Raw genomic sequence first — 11,941 nt, 5'->3', positions numbered from 1 at the left:
ACACAAAAACCTTCAAAAACAGAGCACCTCACCTCAAACTTGAGCTGAACTCATTTGAATCTTGACCGTTGCATGTGTGTAGGAACAGCTGACGATCCGTAAACAAAGCAGCACGCGTCGCGTTTTCAACGTGGCTTTACACGCGATATGACAATATAAAGAGTTAACCTGATACAGTACACGCGGTTACAAGTAACAAAACACAACTAAATACATAATTTGCATCCATGATGCACTGACCCATGTTCTGACAGAGTCCATCAGTAGACTTTTCTGATCCTTCCTTTAGCAAACGCCAGATGAAGTCTTCTTTGTAAGCATGTAGTTTCCAGAAGCACTGCACAAGGCTGGGCTTTAATGCTGAGGTATTTTTGCAAAACTGAACCTTAACCACTGACTAACCACTTAACCACTGACAGCGCGACTTCAATCAACCGGTGTGTGTGTGTGTATGTGTGTGTGGCTTTTTTTCTGTGTTAGTGGGCGGGGCCGCAGGTTTCAAATCTCCCGGGTTTGCATGCACAACAACTGGGCGGGGCTTGTGTTTCGTAGCCGCGTCATCACGAAACACCTAATGACTCGTTATCAAGACGACTCATTTGAAGCACTATGAGTCGACTCTTTTATAGATGAATCAATAGTTTTAAACACTGTACACTTACAGATTTAAGCCTTAGCTGGATATTACACACTACATGGAAGGTCATTTTGAAAAACCCACAATATGGGCTCTTTAAGTATTTTCATGAATAGTATTTTATAGTTTGTAGTGTTTTTCTAATTGGGAATTCATATTGTGTGTAGGTAATGCCTTCACTTGTAAAGACTGTCGAGACAGATTCATTTGTTGATCATTTATTTTAATAAACTATATTATCAAGATATTGCTTACCAGTGCAGCCTGCCTCTTTCCTGCTCTCAGTAATGCAGACATGTGAATAAATGTGTAAAAAACCACATATTACCTGTCATTTTAACGTGATCAGTTCATTTGAACACATTCATCTCTGATAAAACTGCAGTACTTACACTCCTTAAAATGTATAGCAGATGTGACTGTATGGGCTGCTTCTCGCTGTACTTCGTGACATATAAGAATATTGAATGTTGTTCTCTGACTATAATGGGATTTGCAGGCTTTTAATAGACTTGTCCCTCATGCCTCTTTTCTGTCATCTATTACTAAGGTAAGCAGACTGTATGCACACGAGCGATACACTTATTTAAATGTCTTATGATAGTACTATGTAGATTTATACACACAGTTTTAAAACTTTTACAACAACCGTAGAGCAAAATGGATGTATTTCTCACGTAAAAACAATCCAAAATGCACGTAGGTCTATGTGTTTATGAGTATTTATTTGTTTATAATATATAGCGTAGATTATAATATAAACTGAGAGATTAACTCGTTGTCATGGACCATGTTTCTAAAAGTAAGCTTATAAAGTTGTCTGTAGCAGGGTGGTGCTGACGTCACAGGCGAGCGCGCCGAAGGCTCTGTAGTCTGTTTATAGCCTAATGTTAGCTTTTCAGTTCTTGTGTTTGCATTTAAGATCCAAAAGAGCTAAAAGTTGTATTTTTGCTAATGGAGGAACACTGATAGTTCCGCAACTGTGTTTAAAAACAGTGTTAGCCACAGAGAGTTTGTCAAGAAGAGCCTCTCTTCACACACTCAGTCCATCAGTCGCTGTTGATCCGCTGCTCTTCAACACGGTAAGACAAACACACTGGTATTTGACTGATTATTAGTGTAGATGAAGCTCATATAACACATGATTTCTGACATGAGAAATATCTGGTGTTGATCTCAGTCATCAGTTGATTTCCACACACTGATGTTGTGCATTAATAATCTGCAGATGTGTAAAGATCTTCCTAACACTAAGAGCTGTTTAGGGTGATGTACATTTACTGTTGATGAGTGTAGAAGTGATGATTAATGCTGGATTCTAGATAGATTTGATGCTGATGTGGCTCAGAATGGCTCCTGCTCTTCATCTGATCTTTCTGCTCATCATTCACAGTGAGTCAATCTTACATTCACATTACTGCTTTATTTCTCTGCATTTACACACACTCCACAATCAGACAATATTCAGCCATTTTCTGTGCTCTGATGACTATCTTCTCTCAGATATAGGAAGTTAGGCTGTGCTGGAGGATCTATTTTCTCAGAAGAGAGTCTTTAGTTGAAGTGTCATGTGACCGGCCTGTTTTAGCGTTTCTTTCACACGTTTGGTTTCGGCTGTGAAGCGCTGGCACAATCTTCACAGTGATGACAAAAGCAGCTTTTAACAGCTAGTCAATGATAGTGTTTTTGTCAGTTTCCATCTCCTGCTAATTCCTTGATGTGGACTTGGTGTGTCCTGGACTTAAAAAGTGAATAGTCATTACGTCCCCTGAGAAACATTTACCATCTGAACACAGAAATTAACTCAATCTGTTTTGGTGAACTTGACTGCTGATCTGCAAACACAAAAATAAAGTTTCAGCACACGATTACAGCATTTGTGGAGATGGTCAAATCAACAGCAATCAGGATTAAATCACTTGACAATAAAAATAACAAATAACAATGTGCTAACATGTAAACTACATTTGACTTCATTATGAACTGATGAGATATCCCTTTAATGTTCTTTATCATTTAGCAGGATAAATTTACCTTAGTCAGAAGAGTTAATTAGTTAACTAACATACTAACAAGTAATTTAGGTAGTTATTGATCTCATTATTAGTTGATACTAAAGAAACACGTCGTTTACATGTTAGTACATTATTATTTATTTAGGTCTTTTTGTCCTGATATTTTCCATTATTGTTTTCTCTCAGCTGGTTTATTTTCTCTGTTTATTTCTGTCCTCCATCAAGACTGAAGTCATTCACACTGAGATCATTATTCATATTCACAAGATCAGCTTAAAATATCATCTGTAATGAGTCCCTGTTTACAACTAGTAAACCAGCATGAGTTTCTAGTGTCTTATAGTCTATTTTAACTGATTAAACTATATTTTAATCAGGACTGTTTCTGTGTTTCAGGGGTTTCTAGTGATTATTGGGATGTGAATTACAGTCCTACACAATTCTGTGCACTACAGAACTCAACAGTGACAATCAGCTGCAATTTTACATACCCGTCTACTGGATATCAGATCATGAAAGCCTTCTGGAACATAGACCTAGTATATTATGACGGAGAGTTTGCAGATCTGTCTAATAACTCTGAATACAGTCAGAGGCTTCAGTATCTGGGAGATGAACAGCAGAACTGCACCGTCAGACTGAGTCATGTGACAAAGAAAGATGAACATGACTATTATTTTAGATTCATTACTAATGTAACTTATGGGAAACTTATTGGTATTCCAGGAGTGCGTCTCTCTGTCACAGGTGACTCACCTGAGGTTTCTCTCTTCTTGTGGTCATTGTGTAGAATAATAATTAGTGTTTGAGAGCAGCACTAGATATAATGTGTGTGTTGTGTTCAGATCTTCAGCTTGAGTCTCCTGAGAGAGTGACAGAGGGAGATTCAGTCCGTCTGACATGTAAAAGCAGCTGTAAACTGACTGACACACCAACATTCATCTGGTACAGCAACTCACACACATTGACTAATATTGGAGATAAACTCAACATCAGGTCAGTCAGTAGAAGAGAAGCAGGACACTACAGCTGTGGTGTGCAGGGACAAACGTACATCTCTCCTGCTGTTTATCTCGATGTCAGATGTAAGTTTTCATCTTTTTTTACTTGTTTAAATAATTTCGACTTAGTATAAATACAAAAGTATTCGATCCATAAAAGTTAAAATACTTTTGCAACACACACACACACACACACACACACACACACACACACACACACACACACAGACAGACACACACACACACACACACTGTCGGAGATCATTTACAATGATTCGACCTTCACACACAATTTTTGCTCAGTCTTGTATATCTGTACAGTGTACATTACTAAGTGTTTTCATTGTCCTAGCCATGTTTTGACTCTTTGTTTTGTTTATATATTTATGTTTGTTTTGCGACCTGCCTTGACTCTTTTGGATTATGTACCTGCTACCGTCTGTCCCTATATTGAACCTTGCCTATACAATTTAGAAAAAGCTAAACTGGCTCAGGTCACCAATCAAGATCATTTCATTTCTTTTGTCTTTTATTTAGACCCACCCAGGAACATCTCAGTGTCCATCAGTGGATCTGCTGTAATAATGTCTGGAGATTCAGTGACTCTGAGCTGCAGCAGTGACTCAAACCCTCCTGCAGAAATCAGCTGGTTTAAAGGAGAAACATCTGTAGGATCTGGAAGAATCTTCAACATCTCCAAGATCAGCTCTGATGACAGTGGAGAATACAAGTGTAGAGCCAGAAATGACCATGGAGAGAAATACTCTGATCCTGTGACTTTAGATGTCCAGTGTGAGTAAATGAGCTCTTGATCTTCTCTCTGTTCTGGTGTTTTCTCTGTATTGTCATCTCTCCGTCCGGTGCTATCATTAGCCGCTTTGCTCTCATTAGCTCCTGTTCCTCTTCTCACTCCAATTGAACTGATATTTATTCCTCTCCTGCTGTGTAACTCCTTGTCAGTATCTTTTTTATTATTTCACAAAGAGAAACTGGAACATGAACTGCACACATTCAACATGTAAACAAAGAAATGTTTAGTAACATTATCACTGTAGGCTACTTGTCACTCAACACAGAGAGTGTCACAGCCAGAGACACTAGAGGGAACTATACACATCACATCTGCCACTAAACCAGACTACACATCCCAGAATCCTCAGCACCTCATACCTGATTTTCATGAACTTTGATTACACACACACACACACACACACACACACACACACACACACACTGTAATATCTCAGCACTTTATCACGTCCTCCAACCCACCAGGGGGCGCAGATATTGCCCTATTCTCCCCCACATTAGATGGCGGTAGTGACTCTTGTTCCTCCAAACTCCCCTGTAATCAGCCTAATCACCACCACCTGATCTTTGCTCTATAAAAGACCACTTCATATCCTGCTCTGTGTTCAGTCCTGAACTCTATCTCTTGCTGCCTCGTCCAGAGTCCAGTTAAGCTATTCTCAAGTCTGTCTGTCTGTCTGTCTGTCTGTCTGTCTGTCTGTCTGTCTGTCTGTCTGTCTGTCTGTCTGTTTGCTATAGCCCTGTTTGATTGTTCTGAGACCCTCGTGTCTATTTTATTTTGTATGTATTTTAGGAAGCTCGGCTTTCCTATTTTTGTTGTACTTTTTCAACCCTGGCTGTAGAGAGATATATTGTCTCTCCTTTTTGTAAAGTTTTCTTCAGTAAAGACTGTATTTTTTTTTTTTTTTGGAACTCATACGTTGTGGACTAACTTTGTTTCTCCTCTGCTCCTGGGCCACCAGTTGCTGACTTGGCTCATGTAGTTAGAACTACTGCTAACCACACCGTAGACCCGGGTTCGATCCCCACTCAGATCATTACACACACACACACACACACACACACACACACTGTCAGAGATCATTTACAATGATTCTACCTTCACATACAATTTTTGCTCAGTCTTGTATATCTGTACAGTGTACATTACTAAGTGTTTTCACTGTCCTAGCCATGTTTTGACTCTTTGTTTTGTTTATATATTTATGTTTGTTTTGCGACCTGCCTTGACTCTTTTGGATTATCTACATGCTACCGTCTGTCCCTATATTGAACCTTGCCTATACAATTTAGAAAAAGCTAAACTGGCTCAGGTCACCAATCAAGATCATTTCATTTCTTTTGTCTTTTATTTAGACCCACCCAGGAACATCTCAGTGTCCATCAGTGGATCTGCTGTAATAATGTCTGGAGATTTAGTGACTCTGAGCTGCAGCAGCGACTCAAACCCTCCTGCAGAAATCAGCTGGTTTAAAGGAGAAACATCTGTAAGATCTGGAAGAATCTTCAACATCTCCAAGATCAGCTCTGATGACAGTGTAGAATACAAGTGTAGAGCTAGAAATGACCATGGAGAGAAATACTCTGATCCTGTGACTTTAGATGTCCAGTGTGAGTAAATGAGCTCTTGATCTTCTGTCTGTTCTGGTGTTTTCTCTGTATTGTGGTCTCTCCGTCAGGTGCTATCATTAGCCGCTTTGCTCTCATTAGCTCCTGTTCCTCTTCTCACTCCAATTGAACTGATATTTATTCCTCTCCTGCTGTGTAACTCCTTGTCAGTATCTTTTTTTATTATTTCACAAAGAGAAACTGGAACATGAACTGCACACATTCAACATGTAAACAAAGAAATGTTTAGTAACATTATCACTGTAGGCCAGTGTTTCCCAACCCTGTTCCTGGAGGCACACCAACAGTACATATTTTGGATGTCTCCCTTTTCTGACCCCTTAACTTCAGGTTGTGGAGTCTCTTCTGATGTTATGATAAGTTGATTCAGGTGTGTTTGATTAGGGAGAGGTTGAAAATGTGGACTGTTGGTGTGCCTTCAGGAACAGGGTTGGGAAACACTGCTGTAGGCTACTTGTCACTCAACACAGAGAGTGTCACAGCCAGAGACACTAGAGGGAACTATACACATCACATCTGCCACTAAACCAGACTACACATCCCAGAATCCTCAGCACCTCATACCTGATTTTCATGAACTTTGATTACAAACACACACACACACACTGTCGGAGATCATTTAAAATGATTCTACCATCACACACAATTTATGCTCAGTCTTGTATATCTGTACAGTGTACATTACTAAGTGTTTTCACTGTCTTTCCTAGCCATGTTTTGACTCTTTGTTTTGTTTATATATTTATGTTTGTTTTGCGACCTGCCTTGACTCTTTTGGATTATCTACATGCTACCGTCTGTCCCTACATTGAACCTTGCCTATACATTTTAGAAAAAGCTAAATTGGCTCAGGTCACCAATCAAGATCATTTTTTTTGTCTTTTATTCAGACCCACCCAGGAGCGTTTCAGTGTCCATCAGTGGATCTGCTGTAATAATGTCTGGAGATTCAGTGACTCTGATCTGCAGCAGCGACTCAAACCCTCCTGCAGAAATCAGCTGGTTTAAAGGAGAAACATCTGTAGGATCTGGAAGAATCTTCAGCATCTCCAAGATCAGCTCTGATGACAGTGGAGAATACAAGTGTAGATCCAGAAATGACCATGGAGAGAAATACTCTGATCCTGTGACTTTAGATGTCCAGTGTGAGTTTATAGTCATTCTGTATTTAAAATGCCTGCTTGTGTTTTTGTTGATTTATTTATTGTTAATGTGATGTATCTCGCTGTTATGAAAAGCTGATGTGTCTTGTGTTTCAGGTGCCAGATTTGTCTCCTGCTCTCCTGCATTTGGTGTTGGTTTTGCTGTTGGTGTTTTTGTCGGTGGAGCGTCAGCAACAATCAGTGCTGTTCTTTACTTCTGGTGAGAGTAAGAATAAGTTGTACTGCACTTAATCTTTCATTTATTAAAATACATTATTTCCTCTCTCTGCTGACAGTCTTTCTAAAAGGAAGAGCAGAAGATCTGCAGTGAAAGAGTCTGTGGTGAGATGATCTTCATTATTTCCTGTGTGTTCCTGTATGTTTCCTACAGCCGTGATGACCGTACAGAGATATTAAGAGTGTACAGTAAAACTGATTTACATTTGAGTTCCTCTACACATTACTGTAGCTTGGCCTGGTTCGGGTCGTTTGCTGCTTTGTTTAAATTGCAAGCCATTTGTGTGCCCATGGGCATGCTGGTTTGAACAGGGGGTATGTTAAGGTACATTTTAGCTAATTTGAGGCAAATGAAATAAACTGCAGAATTCACCAACAAAAAGCTGCTCTAAATGTTAATGGCACCGTTTTTCTTTTATTTAAAGAGCCAATCAGTGATATGCAGGTCCAAAATGTGCATACATGTTGCTTATTACACACACAGGGATGCACAGCAGCACACGAACATCTTTAAATATGAAAATTAAAAGGTTATAATGTAAAAGATTATTATTGTCTACATGAATATAAAATACCTCATACTCAGAGGGCTTTGGTGAGTCCAGCTCATTTTGTTCATGGTCTTTAACATTGCACACCAGCAGATCTGTTTCCTTGCTAGTTATGTGTTCAGTTTTTCTGCTTACAAAGGCTGCCAGTGAAAATAACGAATCCCTCATGGTGCAACTGCAGTTTGCTCTTAAAGGGAATTGGAGATGAGACTCTGACTGGTTTAATGATGTTACGACCAACACCCCTTTCAGACCATTCACTGTGTGCTTTAGATTATGACTTTAGATCATTAAAATAAAGCCAGAATGTCCTTCTCTCTGTTCAGATCTCAGACACATATGCAGGTCTGGATCTCCAGTCTGCGACCTCTGACCTGTACGACACACTCACAGTAAGTGAAAGTCAAAGTCAGTCAATGGTCACTGATGATCAGATGATTGATGGATCTCTCGCTGTCTTTCACACAGAGCGTTCACCACAGACCTGCTGAAAACTCCTGCTCCACTCTTGATCCTCAGAGCTCTTCTGAACATCACAATCCACCAGTAAGAGACAATATCAGCCATAAACCCTCTCAGCAGCAGTTTGATTACTGGATGAGCCTCGTCAAAGAGTTTAATGTGGTTGAGCTTCAGTCTTTCTTCATCTTATTGTTTGTTCAGATCAACAGGAAGAGGCTGCAGTGAGAGGCGGAGCCAGAAATCACCAATCCTGAGCTATGTGGGTGGAGTTATGGGTGATTGACAGTTATCATTAGTGATGAGTCAGTGAATTGCTTTATAGTCTTAAAGTGTTTAATATTATCCATGTTTTGTTATTGTGTCTTCTGTGTTCCTGTAAGTGATCAGTTTTATTAGTGACGGTCTCATATGTGTTTGTGTAAACCCTTACTCCACCAGCAGAGGTCTCCATCTCCTGCTACTGATAGAAATCTTTATGTGGCTTTTTTTTGTATTGAGCTTGAAGTTATATGAACATGCTCTCTTGTTTTTCTGTAAAGAGTGTCAGAGATTTAAACGCCTCTGGTCAATTTATTATTACCAGAACTTTGCGTATTAAAGCCTTTAGCATGCTAATAAAGCCACCTGAGTATGAATAATTGATTCTGCATGTGAAAGGCATGTTTAAAGGGCATCTTTCTATACATCATTCTGCACATTAGTAAATACACTGATCAGCCAATAGAGGAACTCTGACATTCATTTGTATGCAAAAACCCAGAAGTGAGTTAGCATTTTAGCAGTTCCGGTTCCCTCATGCCAAAGTCAATAGGTTTTTTTTTCAATGGGATTTCAGTTAAATCGCTTAAATAAGGTCCGTGGCTAACACAAACTCAAGATACTTTCATTATACGACATAAAACACATCAGCTACAGCACATTCTAGATATTTTAAATCGGTTATGCTTCTTTTAAAAGACGGTTGCTATCAAGTTGCTGAATGAGACTACAGGCGGTGTTGGAGACATTATACGTCATCGAGCTGAGCTGGTCTAGAGCGCAGCTCACTTGCATTGGACATTTGGATTTGTCTTATTTAAAGAGCCCTTATTATACATGAAATAGGGTCATATTTAGGTTGTAAAGGTCTCCAACAACAGTCTAATATGCATGCAAGGTCAAAAAACACTTTCATGGTCTTATAATATGCATTTGTTTTTACCTAATAATCCCAGCGACTCCCATATGAATCGTTCAGTGATTCATTTGTACCCAAACCCCTCCTCAGCGCGAAGCTAATCTGCGCTATTAGACCAAGGATAGCCTGCTGCGATCGATGGATTAGCCTTCAGCGCGAGACAGAGTGAAATGCCCAGCAGCTAATCAACAATATAAAGTAGTCACAGTGCACACACGCTTCATAGGGAAAGGTGTGGATTTTGGCTGCCAGTGGGTGAATGTAAATACAGATGACGGACTTGAAAATACTGACAACTAACTATTTTATTGAGCAAAAACTCCAAGAACTGGGGAGATCTCCTAGCCCATCACACTCTACCTGCTCTTTACACACACACACACACACACACACACACACACATTACCCTCCTCCTCAGAGGACACAACACAAAAACCTTCAAAAACAGAGCACCTCACCTCAAACTTGAGCTGAACTCATTTGAATCTTGACCGTTGCATGTGTGTAGGAACAGCTGACGATCCGTAAACAAAGCAGCACGCGTCGCGTTTTCAACGTGGCTTTACACGCGATATGACAATATAAAGAGTTAACCTGATACAGTACACGCGGTTACAAGTAACAAAACACAACTAAATACATAATTTGCATCCATGATGCACTGACCCATGTTCTGACAGAGTCCATCAGTAGACTTTTCTGATCCTTCCTTTAGCAAACGCCAGATGAAGTCTTCTTTGTAAGCATGTAGTTTCCAGAAGCACTGCACAAGGCTGGGCTTTAATGCTGAGGTATTTTTGCAAAACTGAACCTTAACCACTGACTAACCACTTAACCACTGACAGCGCGACTTCAATCAACCGGTGTGTGTGTGTGTATGTGTGTGTGGCTTTTTTTCTGTGTTAGTGGGCGGGGCCGCAGGTTTCAAATCTCCCGGGTTTGCATGCACAACAACTGGGCGGGGCTTGTGTTTCGTAGCCGCGTCATCACGAAACACCTAATGACTCGTTATCAAGACGACTCATTTGAAGCACTATGAGTCGACTCTTTTATAGATGAATCAATAGTTTAAACACTGTACACTTACAGATTTAAGCCTTAGCTGGATATTACACACTACATGGAAGGTCATTTTGAAAAACCCACAATATGGGCTCTTTAAGTATTTTCATGAATAGTATTTTATAGTTTGTAGTGTTTTTCTAATTGGGAATTCATATTGTGTGTAGGTAATGCCTTCACTTGTAAAGACTGTCGAGACAGATTCATTTGTTGATCATTTATTTTAATAAACTATATTATCAAGATATTGCTTACCAGTGCAGCCTGCCTCTTTCCTGCTCTCAGAAATGCAGACATGTGAATAAATGTGTAAAAAACCACATATTACCTGTCATTTTAACGTGATCAGTTCATTTGAACACATTCATCTCTGATAAAACTGCAGTACTTACACTCCTTAAAATGTATAGCAGATGTGACTGTATGGGCTGCTTCTCGCTGTACTTCGTGACATATAAGAATATTGAATGTTGTTCTCTGACTATAATGGGATTTGCAGGCTTTTAATAGACTTGTCCCTCATGCCTCTTTTCTGTCATCTATTACTAAGGTAAGCAGACTGTATGCACACGAGCGATACACTTATTTAAATGTCTTATGATAGTACTATGTAGATTTATACACACAGTTTTAAAACTTTACAACAACCGTAGAGCAAAATGGATGTATTTCTCACGTAAAAACAATCCAAAATGCACGTAGGTCTATGTGTTTATGAGTATTTATTTGTTTATAATATATAGCGTAGATTATAATATAAACTGAGAGATTAACTCGTTGTCATGGACCATGTTTCTAAAAGTAAGCTTATAAAGTTGTCTGTAGCAGGGTGGTGCTGACGTCACAGGCGAGCGCGCCGAAGGCTCTGTAGTCTGTTTATAGCCTAATGTTAGCTTTTCAGTTCTTGTGTTTGCATTTAAGATCCAAAAGAGCTAAAAGTTGTATTTTTGCTAATGGAGGAACACTGATAGTTCCGCAACTGTGTTTAAAAACAGTGTTAGCCACAGAGAGTTTGTCAAGAAGAGCCTCTCTTCACACACTCAGTCCATCAGTCGCTGTTGATCCGCTGCTCTTCAACACGGTAAGACAAACACACTGGTATTTGACTGATTATTAGTGTAGATGAAGCTCATATAACACATGATTTCTGACATGAGAAATATCTGGTGTTGATCTCAGTCATCAGTTGATTTCCACACACTGATGTTGTGCAGTAAT

The 11,941-nt window shown here is 39.5% G+C and overlaps 1 protein-coding gene across 1 annotated transcript; it reads left to right on the top strand.

Moving 5' to 3' along the window:
- The first annotated feature begins 1,812 nt into the window (after window positions 1-1,812).
- On the top strand, window positions 1,813-8,725 carry LOC130229923 (B-cell receptor CD22-like). The gene is made up of 10 exons (XM_056458943.1): window positions 1,813-2,029; window positions 3,049-3,399; window positions 3,498-3,737; window positions 4,191-4,445; window positions 6,983-7,237; window positions 7,352-7,454; window positions 7,531-7,576; window positions 8,349-8,414; window positions 8,491-8,568; window positions 8,686-8,725. The coding sequence occupies exons 1-10, from the start codon at window positions 1,969-1,971 to the stop codon at window positions 8,707-8,709; spliced, it is 1,479 nt and encodes a 492-aa protein (XP_056314918.1). The 5' UTR covers window positions 1,813-1,968; the 3' UTR covers window positions 8,710-8,725.
- Window positions 8,726-11,941: the final 3,216 nt, after the last annotated feature.

Source organism: Danio aesculapii, chromosome 1 (genome assembly GCF_903798145.1).
Source record: "Danio aesculapii chromosome 1, fDanAes4.1, whole genome shotgun sequence".
NCBI lineage: Eukaryota > Metazoa > Chordata > Actinopteri > Cypriniformes > Danionidae > Danio > Danio aesculapii.
Note: the sequence above shows the minus strand (reverse complement) of the source record. Positions and strands in the feature narration are given on the sequence as shown.

Excerpts from the sequence above, each read along its gene's own strand:
- LOC130229923 (XM_056458943.1), top strand. The coding sequence starts at position 1,969 with ATGCTGATGTGGCTCAGAATGGCTCCTGCTCTTCATCTGATCTTTCTG. Across the intron at positions 3,400-3,497 it reads AGTGCGTCTCTCTGTCACAG|ATCTTCAGCTTGAGTCTCCT; the intron begins GTGACTCACCTG and ends TGTTGTGTTCAG. Across the intron at positions 4,446-6,982 it reads TGTGACTTTAGATGTCCAGT|ACCCACCCAGGAGCGTTTCA; the intron begins GTGAGTAAATGA and ends TCTTTTATTCAG.